The sequence below is a fragment of the Amblyraja radiata genome, chromosome 1, assembly GCF_010909765.2.
Source record: "Amblyraja radiata isolate CabotCenter1 chromosome 1, sAmbRad1.1.pri, whole genome shotgun sequence".
Classification (NCBI taxonomy): Eukaryota; Metazoa; Chordata; class Chondrichthyes; order Rajiformes; family Rajidae; genus Amblyraja; species Amblyraja radiata.
Genome location: NC_045956.1, coordinates 13,268,367 through 13,286,162, shown reverse-complemented (window position 1 = coordinate 13,286,162; position 17,796 = coordinate 13,268,367). Strand labels below are relative to the sequence as shown.

The window sequence follows — 17,796 nt, the reverse complement described above, 5'->3', positions numbered from 1 at the left end:
TTCAAAGTCAGTGTAGCATTTCAAACGAAAGAGAAGCTTATTTTCAAAGATGTAATGACATCTGATGACATGACACCCATTGATATCCGTTCCTACTATTGACACCCGTACAGACCCATATGAAAAGGCAGGTGTAAGTTAGTAGAGCTATTGCCTCCCAGCACCAAGGATTGAAGTTCAATCATGGCCTCTGGTGCTGTCTGCACAGAGTTTGCTCGTTCTCCCTGGCTATCCAAGTGCTCCAATTTCTTTCAATGTTATACAGTCATGTCGGTTGGTAGGATAATTGGACACTGTAAATTGATCCGAGTAGCATCTGGGGGAGTTGATGAGAATGTGGGGAGAAAACTAATGGAGAATATGATTAGTCTGAGGTCCAGCAAATACTTTTTATTTATTCATGGGACTTGGGCTTTGCAGTTCTCGCCTACATTTAACTGCTCATTTCTAATTGTTCTTGAGAAGGTGGAAGTGAACTGCCTTCCTGAACCACTGCAGTCCTCGAGGTGTAGTTATACCCCCAAGGCTGTAAGAGAGAGAGTTGCAGGATTTTGACTCGGTTGTAGTGAAGGAATGACATTATATTTCTAAGTCAGGATGGTGTGTGGATTGAAGGTGATTTTGCTGCTCTTGTCCTCGGTGGTGGAGCTCATGGATATTTAAGGTGCTGTCTAAGGAATTGTGGTGAGTTGTTGCAGTGCATCTTGTAGTTGGCACATCTGCTGCCGCTGCTGATGGTGGAGTGAGTGAATGGTTATGGATGGGTGTCTGTCAAGTGGGCTGCTCTGTCCTGCACAATGTCAAGTTTCTTGAGTGCTGTTGCCTCTGCACTCATCCAGACAGGTGAAGAGTTTTCCACCATATTCCTGACTCAGTTCTTTCCACATCATATGGGAATATGGAAACATATGATGCATTTTGGTAGAACTAATGAAGTTACACAATCAATGGAAGGATCTTGGGAAGTGCTATATACTGTATGCCCAGAGATCTCTGAAGGCAGCAGCACAAGCAAATGGGGTAGTTCAGATGAAATGAAATACCAGTCTTTATTTGCCTGGGCATAGAACACAAGTGGAAATAGGTTATAGTACAACTATATAAAAGAGCTGGAAAACTGTTCACATTATGGGAAGGATGTGATTGCACTGAGGTTGCCGAGGAGAATTACCAGAACGTTGCCTTTGTTGCAGTGTCTCAGCTATGAGGAGAGACAGGATCAGCTGGGTTAGTCTTGTTTCAAGAAGATTGAGATAGATGTTATTAAAGTTTACAAAATTATGGGGAATATTGGGTGGTAGTAAACTTCTCCCCATGATAGAGATAGAGATATCTAAAACTGGGAGGTAAAGGCTTTTGGTAACGGAGCAGGAGGTTTAGTGGGAACATGAGGAAGAATTTGATTGCAATCCAGTACACACAAACTGAGAGAATTGTGATGGCAGAGATTCTCCCAATATTTAAGAATCATTTAACTGGGCACCTTAGTTGACATGGCATTTTAGACAAGGACCAAGTGCTGGAAAATGTGATTGGTGCAGATAGGTACCTGATGGTAGGTATGGACAGAGTGGGATCAAGGGCCTGTGTCCATGCTCTATGACTCTGTGTGGCAGATTGACTCCAGAGACTGCAGATGCTGGAATCCTCAACACAAAAGCAAAGTGCTGGAGGAACTCAGTGGGTCAGTCAGCATCTGTGGAGGGAAATAAACAGTCAATGTATCGGGTCAGGAATGAATGGTCTCAGTTATTGGGCAAGTAAGCATGGGTGAGTGGTCTTTGTCCAGCTGGAATTGTGGATGACAGGTCTTGAAGTTCCATGATGGTTTCCCAAGCTCTTGGCTAAGTTCAACAGGAGATCCATGTAATTTTCCTAAAAATGATTTGATAACCCTACTCTTTTTGATGTAGGCTTAGCCAATTTTCTACTGATTGTATAGTGTGGGATCTGAAGAATTTTCATTGTATTTCCAGTCTGTTCTGCTGAAAGAACTACTGGGAAAATGTCCTGCAAGCATCTGTTGAAACAAACAAATGGCTGACGAATTATGTTCAGTTGAACCGAATGAAAAATAACTTTGAGGTGGCATTGTCATGATGGAAAGATTCTTTGGCAAACATTTTTTAGCCCAAGAATGAGTTGAACCAGAAAAGTATGGATAATTTCCTCATGATGGTATCTCACGCATGTGACATGATGGCACACATTGAAGCGATTTACTTAATTGCGTAGCCAATTAATTCCAAATGCGTTAGCACTTCCTAATAAGCTGAGTAAATGCTTGATACAAACATATTGAGCATATGTTCAAGCAAATAAATAATGTTTTGGTGAATGTTTGCAACGATAATTTAAATTGCTGCAATTTAAGGAAGACACTTGGAAAACAACAGTGAATATTTTAAGTAAGACACTTGGAAAACAACAACTCAACGGGTCAGACACTTTTCGGGTCGGGTCCCCATTTCAGACTGAAACATCACCTAGCCATTCCCTCCACATATGCTGTCTGACCCACTGAGTTCTTCCAGCACTTTGTGTTTTGCTCAGGATTCCAATATCTGCAGTTCCTTTTGTCTCCATCTAAATCAATAGTTTGACTGAGAGGACAAACATTTCTAAGTTTGCTCATGACACGAAAGTAAGTGAAAATATATAACAGTGAGGATGGCAAATGAATATAGATGAGTTGAGTGACTAGATTACAACACGACAGATGGGTTGAAAAATTATATAATTCATATAATGAAATGAAGTGAAGATTCACTAGACTGGTTCCTGGGAGAATGGGACTGTCATACAAGTAGAGATTGGGTATGCTAGTCCCCTTCTCTGTAATGTTGAGAAGAATGAGAGATGAAATCAATGAAGCATACACAATTATGCTCTGGCGTTGTAAATGGGCTGGCCCACATGGGCGACCTAATTGTTGAATTTAGAAGAGATTAGGAGAGTTTGAAAAAATGTCATGTTGAAAACCTCCATCGACTATGTAGAAGACCTCCTTCGATCTCCTTCGACCATGTTGAAGATTAGTTTTGACTAGCTATGACTAACTTCGGGAAAATTGGACACCGAATAGTGGAGAGTGAAGACTATCTCTTTCGACCTCCCTTCAACTATGATGAAGACTATTTACGACCACCTTCGACTACCTTCGACCACCCTCGATTACCTAGGACCTACTACGACTAAACCTATGAGTAAAAAAAGTATTGCTTTTTTCCATGGCGACCTTTTTTTACTCGCGGGCATTTTTCAACATGTTGAAAAATACGCCGTGACCTAGCTGAGGCCTCGAGTACACGAGGATTACTCTCGAGCATGAAGGAGAGTTACAATGACCTCCTAGGACCTCGTGTTGACCACGCTGCGAGTATGAGTCAAGGGCGAACTCGCGGATTGGGTCACCCAAGTGGGACAGCTCCTTTAGGCAGCAACGCTACGACTATGCCACTGTGACACCTTCAGTGCCTAATATTTCTGAGCCCTCTTTCTTTATCACAACCCTCCTGAGTTTACCCGGATGGTCTTTGTGTTGCAAAGTAGCTGTAGCATATTCAGTATTCTGTTGCTGCGAATGCATGAAGAAAATGGACAGGTAGTGTAAAGATTGTTAACATTTTCATCTAGTGTTTGGTGCTCCATTCAGCTCATTTAATTCGGGTCTCGTAGCACAGAAGCAGAAGTCAGGGTGCCATGTCTATTAACTGACTGAGAAACAGATCAAAATTTTACGGGGAACTGGGAAACTAGAAAAGTGGAGGAGTTTTCCTTCCAAAGCCATGCATATTCAATTGAGCATTAATACTTAACAAGGACCCCCGTCTTCTGAGGTGAGGCAGAGGTTCACTTGCACCTCCTCCAACCTGAACTACTGTATCCGCTGTTCCAGGTGCGGACTCCTATATATCAGCAAGACCAAGCGCAGGGTCACCGATCATTTCACTCAATATCTCCGCTCAGTCTGCCTAAACCTACCTGATCTCACGGTTGCTAAACACTTTAACTCCCCCTCCCATTCCCACACTGACCTTTCTGTCCTGGGTCTCCTACATTGTCAGAGTGAGGCCCAGCACAAATTTTAGGAACAGCACCTCATATTTCGCTTGGGCAGCTTACACCCCAGTGGTATGAACATTGACTTCTCTAACTTCAAGAAGCCCTTGCTTTTCCTCTCCTTCCATCCCTCCCCTTCCCAGTTCTCTGACCAGTCTTACTGTCTCTGACTACATTTTATCTGTTAGCTTTGTTGCTGATACCTTGTCCCAGTTTACACTTCCTTATCTATGTATCTCCCTCTCCCCCGACATCAGTCTGTAGAAGGGTCTCGATCCGAAACGTCACCCATTCCTTCTCTCCAAAGATGCTGCCTGTCCCGCTGAGTTACTCCAGCATTTTGTGTCTATCTTCGGTTTAAACCAACATCTGCAGTTCTTTCCTACACATTAATACTGGGAATATACTTAAAATATAACACATAGAGCGCAAAGTGCTGGAGTAACTCTGTTTCAGGCAGCATCTCTGGAGGTCATGAATAAACAATGTTTTGGGTCAGGATCCTTCCTCTAACTCTCCTTCTTCAAACTCCAGTGTTTTGCGTTCTACACAAGATTCCAGCATCTGCTGTTCTTGCCTCTGGATTATAATTCATGTGTAAAATACCAGAGGGATAATGGGTGTATATATTTTAGGAAGTACAATTGCGTGTATTTATTAAATGTTTTGCATCAAGTACTCCCTACCAAGTGCAAAACCTACTTCTGCAAGTCCACACACCAACCCTTCATTGCCTTTCATTCACCCCAATTTTACCCTCCAGGCCAATGTGTTAAGAGCCTGTCGCACTTGCATGCGATTGTGTGCGTTTGGCGCGACCAACCGGAAGTCGCGCGAAGTTCGCGCGTGATGTCATTTACGCATAAAAAGAGGGGAGGGGGGGGGGTTGCTGGCTGCTATTCCATGATCATCATGGAAGAGATGCAGACTGCATTGCTGCAACAGCAACAGAGACTTCTGTTAGCAGCAGCCCTCATGCTTACAAATCAGCTGTGCCTTCTCTCGACATTTGGTTGTGGAAAGTAGGCACTTCGGAGATTGATACAATGGATTAATTACATGAACCCATGTTCTCAGTGAGATAGTCCCCAATGCTATCCCATTCTTAGGCTCCATTCCCCACTGATCAACACTAAAAAGATTTGCTGAGAAACCTTGGCAGCAAGAAAGGGCTGAGAACAGAGTTCATGGAGTTAAAGTGAAAAGCAGTGATTTGCGCAAGAGGAAGTAAGACATCAAAGAGAATGAAGTTGGAGAAAATGTTATTAGTACGGTTAAGTAAATAGAGTGGGTGGAGGACAGAGAACGCAGCACAGAGCTGTCGGGCTGTGCAGTCTGCTGATCCTGTGCTTCACATTCTGGGTAATCTGTTGTCAAATCTGGCCTGCTTCAATTACAAGCAAATACCCAAGGCAGAGAACAGTGGAGGTTGAGAGGCAGCTGGTGGATTCCATTTTCATCCCGTTACAAAATGTGCACACTGTCTGGGACATCAGACTCCAACTCTGCCCATCAGAGCAGGACTGGCATTTACCATTGCAGATTGGTCAAATCCGCATCAGCTTTCAGAATGATTTCTTCAATCCCACTTGCAGTGCTCTCAGTGATTAGTCAATCAAGTTGAGCTTATTGTCATATGCACAAGTGCGATGAGGTACAGCTACAGCAGCATCACATCACAGGTCATAGACTCGGATATAGACATAGACATAGACACAAGATATTAGTGCAAAACATAATTTAAAATAAAAACAAGGTTATGATACTACGAGAGGTGGACCATAGTGTTTTGTTGTCTAGATAGGATTAGGGTTGTGCAGGAACAATATAGTTTCAAGAACAATATAGTTGTAGGAGTGGTGCTGCTCCTGAACCTGGTGATGTAGGACTTCAGGCTTGTGTACCTCCTGTCCGATGGTAGGAGTGAAAAGAGGGCATCACCTGGATGGTGGGAATGCTTGATTGTAGATGCCATCTTGAGGCACCATCTCATGTAAATGCTTGGGAAGGAGGGGAGGTCTGTGTCCGTGAAAGACTGGGCTGACCACCACTCTCTGCAGCCTCTTGTGTTCCTGTGTGTTGTAATTGCTATCCCAGGAATTGGTTACCAGTGTAACCAGTCAGTATACTTTCTACAGTACATCTCTGGAAAGTTTGTTAAAGTATTTGGAAACGTACTGAATCGCTTTAACCTTCTAAGGACATAGAGGCATGTCATGTCTTCTTCATGCCTACATCTAGGTGCTGGGCCTAGCACAGGTCATCGGAGATGTTAATGCCCAGGAATTTGAAGCTTCTAACTCTCTCCACCACTGATCCGCCAAAGAAAACTGGCATGTAGTCTCTCGACTACCCCTTTCTGAATAAACGTTTAGTTCTTCAGTCTTGTCGACACTGAGCAAGAGGTTGTTTTTGTTGCACCACTCAACCTGGTGTTCTACTCCTCTCTGTCTTTCTTCCTATCTGTGACTCTGAGGTACACAAACTCATTAGAGGCAAAGATTAAGATGAATGGTCACTGTTTTTCTTAGCATTGAGTCCAGAACTTGGCACTATAGGTTTAAGTTGAGAGGGGAAAGATTTACAAGAGAGCTGAGGAGCTATTTCTTCACGTTGGATAGTGCATTATTAAAACGAGTTTCCAGAGGAAGCATTAGGGATGGGTAAAGTAGTAACATTAAAAATACATTTTGACAAGTAGATGGATAGGAAATTATGCAATGGATATGGCCCAAACGTAGGCAAATGGAACAAGCTCAGTTTTAAAACCTGGTCAGGCTGGGCCAAAGAGCCTGTTTTTGTGTCGTGTGCCTCCGTGACTCTATAACAATGTTGGGCTGTTGCTGAACTGATCAAAGATCTTTGTTCCTATTGTAACCTATCAATGCAATTGATGCTTAATGAATCACTTTTATACATATCTCATCTTTGGCCTTATTCTCTATGTACAGGTTAGAGAGGATACAGTTTTAAATAATGCATATGTAAATTTAACAGAGATTTCTGTGCTTATGAAACAGATACAGAGCTGTTGTCTCCTGGAGCCGTGTTCAGGGGATCGGAGTACCACTACTGACTGCATTAGAGATCATCGGTATTTGGGTTATCTCCATAATTTTGGCTGTTCCTGAGGCCATTGCCTTTGACTTACAACCGCTGACATATGGAAAAATGACGCTCAATGTATGTCTAGTTCTTCCAACAACATACTTAAAGGAGGTAAGGAACAGTAACAAATATAGAAAAATCGTTATATATGACGAAAATAAGAAAAATGTCAAAATGTATTGATTTTATCTGTTACTAGACTAAGTGGGATCCGTTGGGTCCCAGCATCACACGGGAGGGCTGGTCACCAACGCAATATTCCACCTCTCCACCAATTCCAATATTGCTCGCCAGTTTGGGGGGGGGCTTTCTGTTGCGCTAGTATGGGTGTTGTGGGCCGAAGGTACTGGTTTCCAGAGGGCTAGTTTAGACATTGTGGGCCGAATGGATTCTTGGGCTGGCAGCCAACTGTTGCAACGATTTTAAAAGCCAAGGCAAACAATTGGGCTGCAGCCACCCGACAACCAAAATTCATTTTGTGAACACAAACTTTTTTAAAAGGCGAGGCAAACAATTGGGCTGCAGCCACCTGACAACCAAAATTCATTTTGTGAACACAAACTTTTTTAAAAGGCGAGGCAAACAATTGGGCAGCAGCCAACCGACATCAAAAATTCATTTTGTGAACACAAACTTTTTTAAAAGGCGAGGCAAACAATTGGGCTGCAGCCACCTGACAACCAAAATTCATTTTGTGAACACAAACTTGTTAAAAAGGCGAGGCAAACAATTGGGCAGCAGCCACCCGACAACCAAAATTCATTTTGTGAACACAAACTTTTAAAAAAAGGCGAGGCACTAACATTCTGAACAGCATTTTATTTTACACAATTATAGAATGGGAAAAAGGCTGAATTGAAATGTACAGGTGGTTTGAAGAGAAAATATCTCTGTAATAAAATTCAAGCCAGAAGACGTTGTGCATTCATATTAATTACCCTTGCATACTTTGTGGGGTAGTTTTGGTTTTACTTCTTGGTTGGAAAACCACGGATTCGTACTGCCTTCAGCATGTAATAAAATGGTCTGGAGACAAAACCAATTTTGCAGGTAAATCCTAGGTTTCTCAACATGTCATTGACATTGAATTGAGCCCTATTAATATGAAGATTTAATGACAATATTTAAATTTGCTTTTCATTTATAAGTACCAGCACACCTGAGTGCTTATTATTTTGCGGTTTGTATGATAGTGAAATATGACCACTCTAAACAGTCGATGGGACAAAGATAATGTTTTATCTACGTTCCATTTAGTTTTGCTTGACGTTTGTTTTGTATAAAGACATGTTGGAAAGTATTCATTTGGAAAAATTAAACAGCAAAACCCAATGGAATAAAAAACAAGGTCCCAGAAGTTCATCAGTATAGGGTGGATGAGAGCAGATCTGGAAGGTGCCATACTTATTGTAGGTCAAGGAAATTACTATAATATGTACCTGTACTGATCTTGCAACAGAGGAAAATGCCCTAAGGCTATTTACACGAGGATTGTCAAACCACATTGGACACCAAGTCATATAAGAGAAACATTGGGGCAGGTGACCAAAAGGTGGGTTCAAGGAGGGTGTTCAATGGGGAGAGAGCAGTATGGAAATGGAAAGGTTTAGATTGGTAATTCTAGAGCCTAGAACCCGAAGCACAGTCTCCAAAGGACAACATTTCGAATCGGAGGACCACAGGTATCTTAGGATGGAAGGAGAGTAGAGATTTGAGGATGAAGAACTCATGAATTTACAAAAACATGCATGCTAATTTCTAAATTGAGACAGTGCTTAACCATGGCCCATTGCAGGTTAGCAATGCTCATGAAACTTGTGCATCTGAGAGGCCAAGCTCAATGACATTCATTACTCATTCACTGGAACCATCTACAAAGAACAGCCTTACTACACTCAACACTCAAGATTCTCGACTCACTTACTGCAAATGTATCACACTGTCCTCTAGCAATAATAATTCATGCCAAAACCACGCAAAATATGAAACGCTGCTCAGAGCCATTGCTTAGTTGATGGTGAAATTTACCATTGAACCTCAGACTCAGAAGAAGAAGACGATGAATAAAGCTAGGAATAATTAGGACAAAAGCAGTAGAGTTTTAGATTATCTCACTTAGATGATCTGATGGCATTTGGTATGGTTGCCATCATTGGTCAGAGCATTGAGCATGAGTCAGGAAGCCTTGATGCAGCTTTATAGGAATTTGGTGAGGCCGCAATTGGAGTATTGCGTGCAATTTTGGTCACCCCATTACAGAGCGGTAGTAGAAGCTCTGGAAAGAGTGGAGAGGAGCTTTGCCAGAATGATGCCTGGATTAGGGGTATTAGCTGCAAGGAGAGGTTGGACAGACTTGGCAGATAAGCGTTGGTCGTGGCATCATGTTCTGCACAGATATAGTGGGCCGAAGGGCCTGTTCCTGTGCTGTACTGTTCTATCTTCTATGTTTGGCTGCTCAAGCCGTGAACCACTCCGTGCAGTATTTCATCCATGTGGTGAAGTTGCATCTGATCCTTACCTGGTCGCCTTCAGTCTAAAGTTCTAAATGGATCGGCATGAGTACCAAACTGCTTGAGAATTTTACTTCCTTATAAAGTAATCTTTTTTTAAATAGCTAAACTATTTCCCAGAATGTTATCTCTCAAATGACAAGGATCTCTGCAGTCTTTTTGATGTCAGCTGCACAACCTAAGATTTTTGACATAATGATTTGTTCTTTCACTGTACGAAATGTGGATTTTTTTACTTTCTTAAATTTGAACTCCTACGTGAAATAAATGTGCTTTTCCAGTGACTACTGTCCTAACAACCCCTTAGCATATTTGATGGGATCATATCAAATGCTATTGAGCCTCAGTCTCTTCAGTTTAACCTTTACAGTGCTTTAGGATCATCCTGCAGAACAAAAATAACTCCAGTTTTTTTTTTTTCTTGCACAGCCAACCTCCTCCTCCTAACCCTTCTTCCAACTTCTGTGGCATGCTCCTGGACTTTGGTGTCACTCAACTTGATAATGTCTGTTCAGGACTCTTTCCTCCTTGTATCTTGACGACGCGTCGCCCCAAAACCCCATACCCACTCCTTGGACTTTTCCGCTCCACAAAGTCTAAACTAGCAACACAACAGCAAGGAAATATTTATTTTGAAACAATAATGCTCAAATGTCTGTGAAGTCATGAAAGATGGGATCACATATGTCCATCGTAGAGTCATGCAGCTATACAGCATAGAAACTGATTTTCAGCCCTATTCACCCATGCAAACCAAGTGCAAAAAACCAAAATAGTCCAACTTGCCTGTTTTGGGCCCATATCCCTCCAAGCATTTCCTATCCATATACATTGGTGAGGCCACATTTGGAGTACAGTGTTCAGTTTTAGCCACCCTCTATAGCAAGGATGTCATTAAACTGGAAAGAGTGCAGAGATTTACAAGGATGTTGCCAGGACCTGAGGGGCTGAAAAATAAGGAGAGGTTGGGCAGACTGGCACTTTATTCCTTGGAGTGCAGAAGGCTGGGGGTGATCTTATAGAGATATATAAAGTCATGAGGGGAATAGATATGATAAATACATAGTCTTTGACCTAGGGTAGGGGAATGAAAATCCAGAACATGGGTTTAAGATGAGAGGAGCAAGATTTAATGTGAATCTGAGGGGCATCTTTTTTCACTTAGAGGGTGGTAGATATGTGGAACATGCTGCTAGAGGAGGTAGTTGAGGGAGGTACCATAACAACATTTAAAAGACTTGGACAGGTACATGGAAAGGAAAGTTTTAGAGGCATATGGGGGCAAACATGGACTAATTAAACCAGCCTGGATGGGGCATCTTGGTTTGCGTGGCAGTGTGAACTGTGAGGAGGATGCTATGAGAATGCAGGGAGACTTGGACAGGTTGGGGGAGTCGGCAGATGCATTGCAGATTAAGTTTATTGCAGATAAATGTGAGGTTATCCACTTTGGTAACAAAAACAGAGCCCGAGTGAGACCACACCTGGATATTGTGTGCAGTTTTGGTCCCCTAATTTGAGGAAGGACATTCTTGCTATTGAGGAAGTGCAGAGTAGGTTTACAAAGTTAATTCCCGGGATGGCGGGACTGTCATATGCTGAGAGAATGGAGCAGCTGGGCTTGTACACTCTGGAGTTTAGAAGGATGAGAGGATATCTCATTGAAACATATAAGATTGTTAAGGGTTTGGACATGCTGGAGGCAGGAAACATGTTCCTGATGTTGGGGGAGTCCAGAACCAGGGACCACAGTTTAAGAATAAGGAGTAAGCCATTTAGAACGGAGACGAGGAAACACTTTTTCTCACAGAGTGGTGAGTCTGTGGAATTCTCTGCCTCAGAGGGCGGTGGAGGCAGGTTCTCTGGATGCTTTCAAGAGAGAGCTAGATAGGGCTCTTAAAAATAGCGGAGTCAGGGGATATGGGGAGAAGGCAGGAACAGGGTACTGATTGGGGATGATCAGCCATGATCACATTGAATGTTGGTGCTGGCTCAAAGGGCCAAATGACCTACTCCTGCACCTATTGTCTATTGTCTATTGTCCAGTTGGGCCGAAGGCCCTGTTTTCATACTCTATGACATTATGACTGCAGCCTGTTGCAGTCCCACCTCCAAGCCATGCCCAGGCTTAATTCATTAGTTCTCTACCTAGTTCCTACTCATCTGTCCTCATGACCTCTCTGAATTCACTTTCCACCTGAGACTCGTGTGTATTCTGTTGATTCCGTTCCAGATAAACAGGCAACCATCGATTTCCAATTTGGCCTTCCACAAGCAGACCCTATTATTGGCTCCTTGTCCTTTGAAGAATACCATTGCCACGCCTCTATCCTGATACATCTATGTGATCTATCTTTTTCAGAATAACCTCCCTCTTTCCTTAATACTCTTGTAACTGTGATGATCCATTATTCCTCGATCACACTATAGCTTTTAACATGGGCATCAGTGAGTGAGAAGGTCACCAAACTGGTACGCATCATGGAGAAGATGTTGATCGATATTTTCCTCTATTGTTTGAAGAGATTTCCCCTCTTGCAGTCAAAGGCTCACATTTTCTGGTGCTTGGATCTGTTGCTTTATACCATTGGGTCCAGATAGAAAAGTGCCCGGGTCATGTTCTAATGTGAAGGAGTAATTTTATTCTATCAAAAATATATCTCCGCAGTGTGTCATAATTCTTCAAGCAGGAAAAAAGTGTGCATGAAGCTTTCTGAAGCCATGAAAACCATTGATTTTATGAGCTGCGGTCAGCATTAGAGCAATCACTCACAACAAAATAACTTGAACTGGAACAGCTTGATGGGAAAGATTTACAGTGTGTATTTCTGCTTGTCCTCTCTTGTAATATCTGAGTTGTCTTCCTTAAGGTGTACCTTGGTCTTCCATTTATTTTGCGCCTAGATTTGACTGCTCTAGCATACATCGTCTCATTTTCCATCCATGCTCATAAGTCCTGCAATTACTACTCGCACACCAAATGCCATTTGCTTATTGTCTGTATTTTCATTGATCTACTTTGGCTCCTGGTTTACCAATACTTTAATTTTAATGTTTTTACCTTTGTTTCCCAAACCTGTTAATGACTTGGACCGTGTCACTGTAACCACCTCAAGCTCCTCTGCCTCTGATATTTATTTCATCCCTGACAATCACGCACCACCAATATAAATTTCCCACCTCTAGTGTCTTTACCTCAAGGTGTCACGGCCTTAAATTCTGCGGAATTTAGTCCTTCAATTTTATTTTGACATTGCACCTCTCCTACCTTCTTTAAGATATCCTTTAAAACCTACCTTTCTGATCAAACCTTTGATTGCTTTTTTTTATCCTTGGGTGGCATGTTATCAAATTTGGTTAGATAATGCTGCTGTTTGCTGATACGTTAAAAAAAAAAAGTTAACTTGTTCTTGGGAATGTCAGTTATTCCTATAGAATATTTCAACAACTAGTTGAAATACTTAGTGTAATCATTTCATTTCTGGACTGAATCATAAAATTGTTAAATTGTTTTCCTTTGATGTTTATCACGTGAATGGGCCTGTCCCACTTAGGCGACTTTTTAGGCGACTGCAGGAGACTATGCAGTCGCCACATGGTCGCCACATGTTCGCGGGTGGTTGCCGGGGAGTCGCCTTCATGGTCGTGAGGAGTTCCCGCATTATGGGAACTAGTCAGGCCCTCATTATTGTCGCCGCAAATTTTTCAACATGTTGAAAAATTAGCGGTGACTAGAATGAAGCCGCTGTGGAGAGTAGCGAGAATTCTCGTGCCATAGGTGGGTCGCCAGGAGGTCCTAGTGGGTTGCCAGGAGGTCGAAGGTTCTCGTAGGTTCTCGAGGGTTGTAGCCGGTATTGACCGGTGAATTTAATTGGCTCATTGGGGGAAAAAAAAAGTAAGCATTAGTTTTCAGAATCAAGGATAACCGACCGGTAATGTTAATGTCCGCCGAGCTTTACAGCCGTGTATCTCTGGCTTCTTAAAAGTTGACTCCGCTCCTTCTCCCTCCTTCCCCCCCCCCCCCCTCTTTTAAAGGACTTACCGTACACTGTGCTTTAGCCGTCTTAATTACAGCGTAAACCTTCCTGTTCATCGCGGTGTGTGTCTGTATCACCTTGGCTTTGCACCGTGTGAATTTCACTCAGACAGCGCTCCTGGTGCAGAGAGATTCAAGAAAGAGCATTAAGTTTCAAAATTAAGACATAAATTAAATTTATTAAATAGGGGCGTCTGCTCAATTTTTTTTATCCTTTCATCTATTTGTTTCACCATAGTTGTCCCTTATAAAAATCATGTCCGAATAAGTTTTATCATGGTTAAGTCTTCATGTAGGACTTGACAAATGTTATGCACTTGGCAGTGAATAAAAAGCAAAAATGATATATTTTTTAAAGATAAATATGTAAAGAATGTTCTGCTAATATGCAATGACCAAACAACAGATTAGAGTGTAGAAATTGAAGGAAAAAAACACTTCATTCTGGATACACACGCTGTTGGAGAAAACTATGTCATTTATAAAACTTGTTCAGTCATTGAAGTAAATAATGATACATTTTCATTGTTTGAATAATTGGTATCAAGGAAATAAAATGACAATTATTTTAAGTAGCATAAAGGGAGACATTAGACCATTTCCCACATAAAAGTCAATAAAAATACACAACCATAGCTTAAATTGCATAGATTTGTTTGATTTTCAGCTTTACATAATTGAAAGTCAATTTTCACATTACCAATTTGCAAAAAATGAAAATGCCCATGTAATTTTCAAAAATTCAACTGGCATTTCCCATAAGTCAATCTTGTGCCCTAACATGAATTTTACAAACCAGCTGTACCTTCTGAGCATTGCAAGCAAACTTGGATAACATTGTCTTGGAGCCCCTGTTGATGGTAACCTGAACAAACTGGTCTCACTCCAGCAGCAACGGCCCAGGAGACCACACATCTCCAAACATTTATGCAGCCCTCACACCCGACCTAAACACGTTGTTCCAATCCATGTCCCTGCCCGCACCCCCCCCCCCCCCCCCCATGAAAGGTCGGCAGTATTCCTAATTTCTCTTCCAGAAAGAGTGCTATTGTCTTCGAACTTCAAGGTAGTTTATTGTCACATGTACCAGTTAAGGTACGTTGAAATTTGAGTTACCTTCCAGAAGGGGCTGATATTCTAAACTTCCTTCCAGAAAGGGTGCTATTGTTTCAGTCTCTTCCAGAAAAGGTGCCCGTGTTCATAATCTCACATCCAGTAAGAGCCTTTGTGATTGATCACTGCAGTCAATGCCAGCAAATTCCCAATTCCCAGCTTCTCCACCTTCAAATCCCCACTCCCTACACCCCACTGAGCACCTCACCCCTTCGGTGTCTCCCTCTCTTCTAGCCTCGGGGAAGTAAAATCACTGCAAAACAGAAATTGCTGGAGAAACTCAGCGGGCCAGGCAACATGTGGAGGAAATTGTGGAGACATTTTGGGTGGGGACCTTCTTCAGACTAATATGCAAATATACAATTCCCAGCCAGTTTGCATTTTGATGCAGTGAGGCATTGACCAAAACAGTCATTGACTCATCCCAACTATGCCTTCGCAGCAGAAATAAATGGCAACAATGGCTATAATGAAAGCAAGTGTATCAGAGCCGAGAGGGAATCAGATAAATATTTGGGAAACCAGAGTGAAACAGATTATGGAATTGATATAGTTTGGCCTGTTGCAATCTGGAAATAATACTAAACTATTTTCCTCTATCAAAATGTTTGATGATTCTATGAACATAAACTCATGAATGATGCATGACTTTGTGATTTATGCAGCAGTACACATGTGTTTATGATTGTTACACTTACTGTCCCAGATACTAATTGTTATTTAAAAGACTGGGGTCTTTCATGGGTCTGTTTGGCATTAAAATATCTTCTTTCTGTTCTACATCATTTGGTTGGCTTCTTCTGATTTTAATAATTAAAATATGTTTTTACCTCACAAATAAATAATTACTCGTGTATTGAGTCCAGAAGGCATATGTAATGGAATCTAATTTCTTTGACATAAGCACAAAAAATAGAATTGTGCTTGCTGGGAATATTAATTTGTCCTCTGTGTTTTTGATAGGGATCTATCAGAAAGGATTAAATTGGTTACATGAGAAATATAGTACAGAAAATAACTTTCATCACACATTATTATGGAAAAGTTTGCAACGAATCATTTGGTAATGGTGGTTACAACCTGCACTTTTAAACAATAATAAAATAGTGGCATTTTTATTGCTCCAAAGCAAAATGGTTTGCCTCTGTAGCCTAAACTGATCAAATTATAATTTCTCCAATTCAAGCCCCTTTGTGGTCTTGCTCCTACTTCCATGCCCCATTAACATTTATGATCAAAGTAAACGGAATGGCAGAGACACAGTCACAATGGAGATTTAATCCCCAAATCTTAAAAGATAAGTCATGTAATGAATATCTAGTAAAACAGATTAAAATGTTTTTTGAGGCTAACGATAGCCCTGAAATCTCTGCCTCGCTTCTTTGGGAAACATTTAAAGCATTTGTACGAGGAGCATTAATTTCTTCCCAATCATTTTTTAATAAAGAGAATAGGGCCAAACAAAAGAAACTGGAAATGGAAATAAAGCAATTAGACACAGAAAATGCAGCAGCACCATCCACGATAAAACACAATAAAATTGCAGTATTGAAATATAAATTAAACAAGATTTATTCAGACCAAGTTATAAAACTTTATCAACATACAAAACAATTAAATTTTGAATTTGGTGACAAACCACAAAAACTATTAGCGCGTCAACTTCGCAAATTGGACGGGGAAAAAACAATATACAAAATTAGAACAGATAAGGGAGAAACCTTAACATTGCCTAAAGATATTAATGATAGATTTCTACAATACTATCAAAAATTGTATTCATCTAAAATAACAGAACAATCAACGGAAATGGAAACATTTTTACAGAATTGTAAGTTTGCGGGTCTAGATCAGAAAGAGAGAGAATTGCTAGGGGCTGAAATTACGATAAAAGACATTGAAGAATCAATAAAGTCCTTAAAAAATGGAAAGTCGGCAGGACCCGATGGACTAAATTCGGAATTTTATAAAAAAATTTATGACTTGCTTTCCCCACGCCTACAGACAATGTACAAATATGCTTATACTCAACAGAAACTCCCAGAAACTCTAAATGAATCAACAATTATACTTATACCAAAAACGGACAAGGATCTTGAAGACCCAGGTTCATACAGAGCTATAGCCCTCTTAAATACTGATCAGAAAATATTAACTAAGATTCTATCTAATAGATTGAGCTTAGTGATCAGTAAATTAATACATCCTGACCAAACAGGGTTTATCCCCAAACGGTATTCATTTTTTAATCTGAGAAGATTATTTAATATTATATACTCCAATAGAATCCCCAACGCAGAGTTAGCAATTATCTCGTTAGATGCTGAAAAAGCATTTGACCAGGTAGAATGGCCATATATATTTTCGGTGATGGAAAAATTTCAACTAGGAGAGAAGTACTGTACATGGGTTAAATTGTTATATTCTAACCCAACAGCTAGAATATTAACAAACAAAATGTTATCAACTAAATTTAATCTCTCTAGAGGCTGTAGACAAGGATGTTCACTATCCCCACTATTATTTGCTCTTGCAATCGAACCCCTAGCAGAAAGCGTTAGAAACCATCCAGGAATATTTGGATACAATACTAGAGACACAAGGAATAAAATCTCCTTATATGCAGATGATATACTAATATATATTACAAAATTAGAAACTAGTATTCCAAACCTATTAAATCTAATAACTCAATTTGGTCAGTTTTCGGGATATAGAATCAATTGGAATAAAAGCGAAATCATGCCAATAACAAAATTTAATTTACATACAATACAACAATCCCCTTTTAAAATAGTTAAAGATAAATTTAAATACTTAGGAATCTGGGTAACTAAGACATATACCTCTTTATTTAAACTAAATTTCCCACCCTTACTGAATAAACTACATAAGAATATTCAATACTGGAAAACACTCCCCATTTCAATGCTTGGGAGAATTAATGCTATAAAAATGATTTTTTTA

General features: G+C 40.8%; 1 protein-coding gene across 1 annotated transcript in view; it reads left to right on the top strand.

Annotated features, from left to right (window-relative positions):
- The window catches only part of LOC116971039 (endothelin receptor type B-like), a 41,383-nt gene that overhangs the window by 11,878 nt on the left and 11,709 nt on the right, over positions 1–17,796 (top strand). Inside the window, exon 3 of the mRNA XM_033017842.1 lies at positions 7,083–7,281. Within this exon, the coding sequence (XP_032873733.1) occupies positions 7,083–7,281 (199 nt within the window). The remainder of the gene's footprint in view (positions 1–7,082; positions 7,282–17,796) is intronic.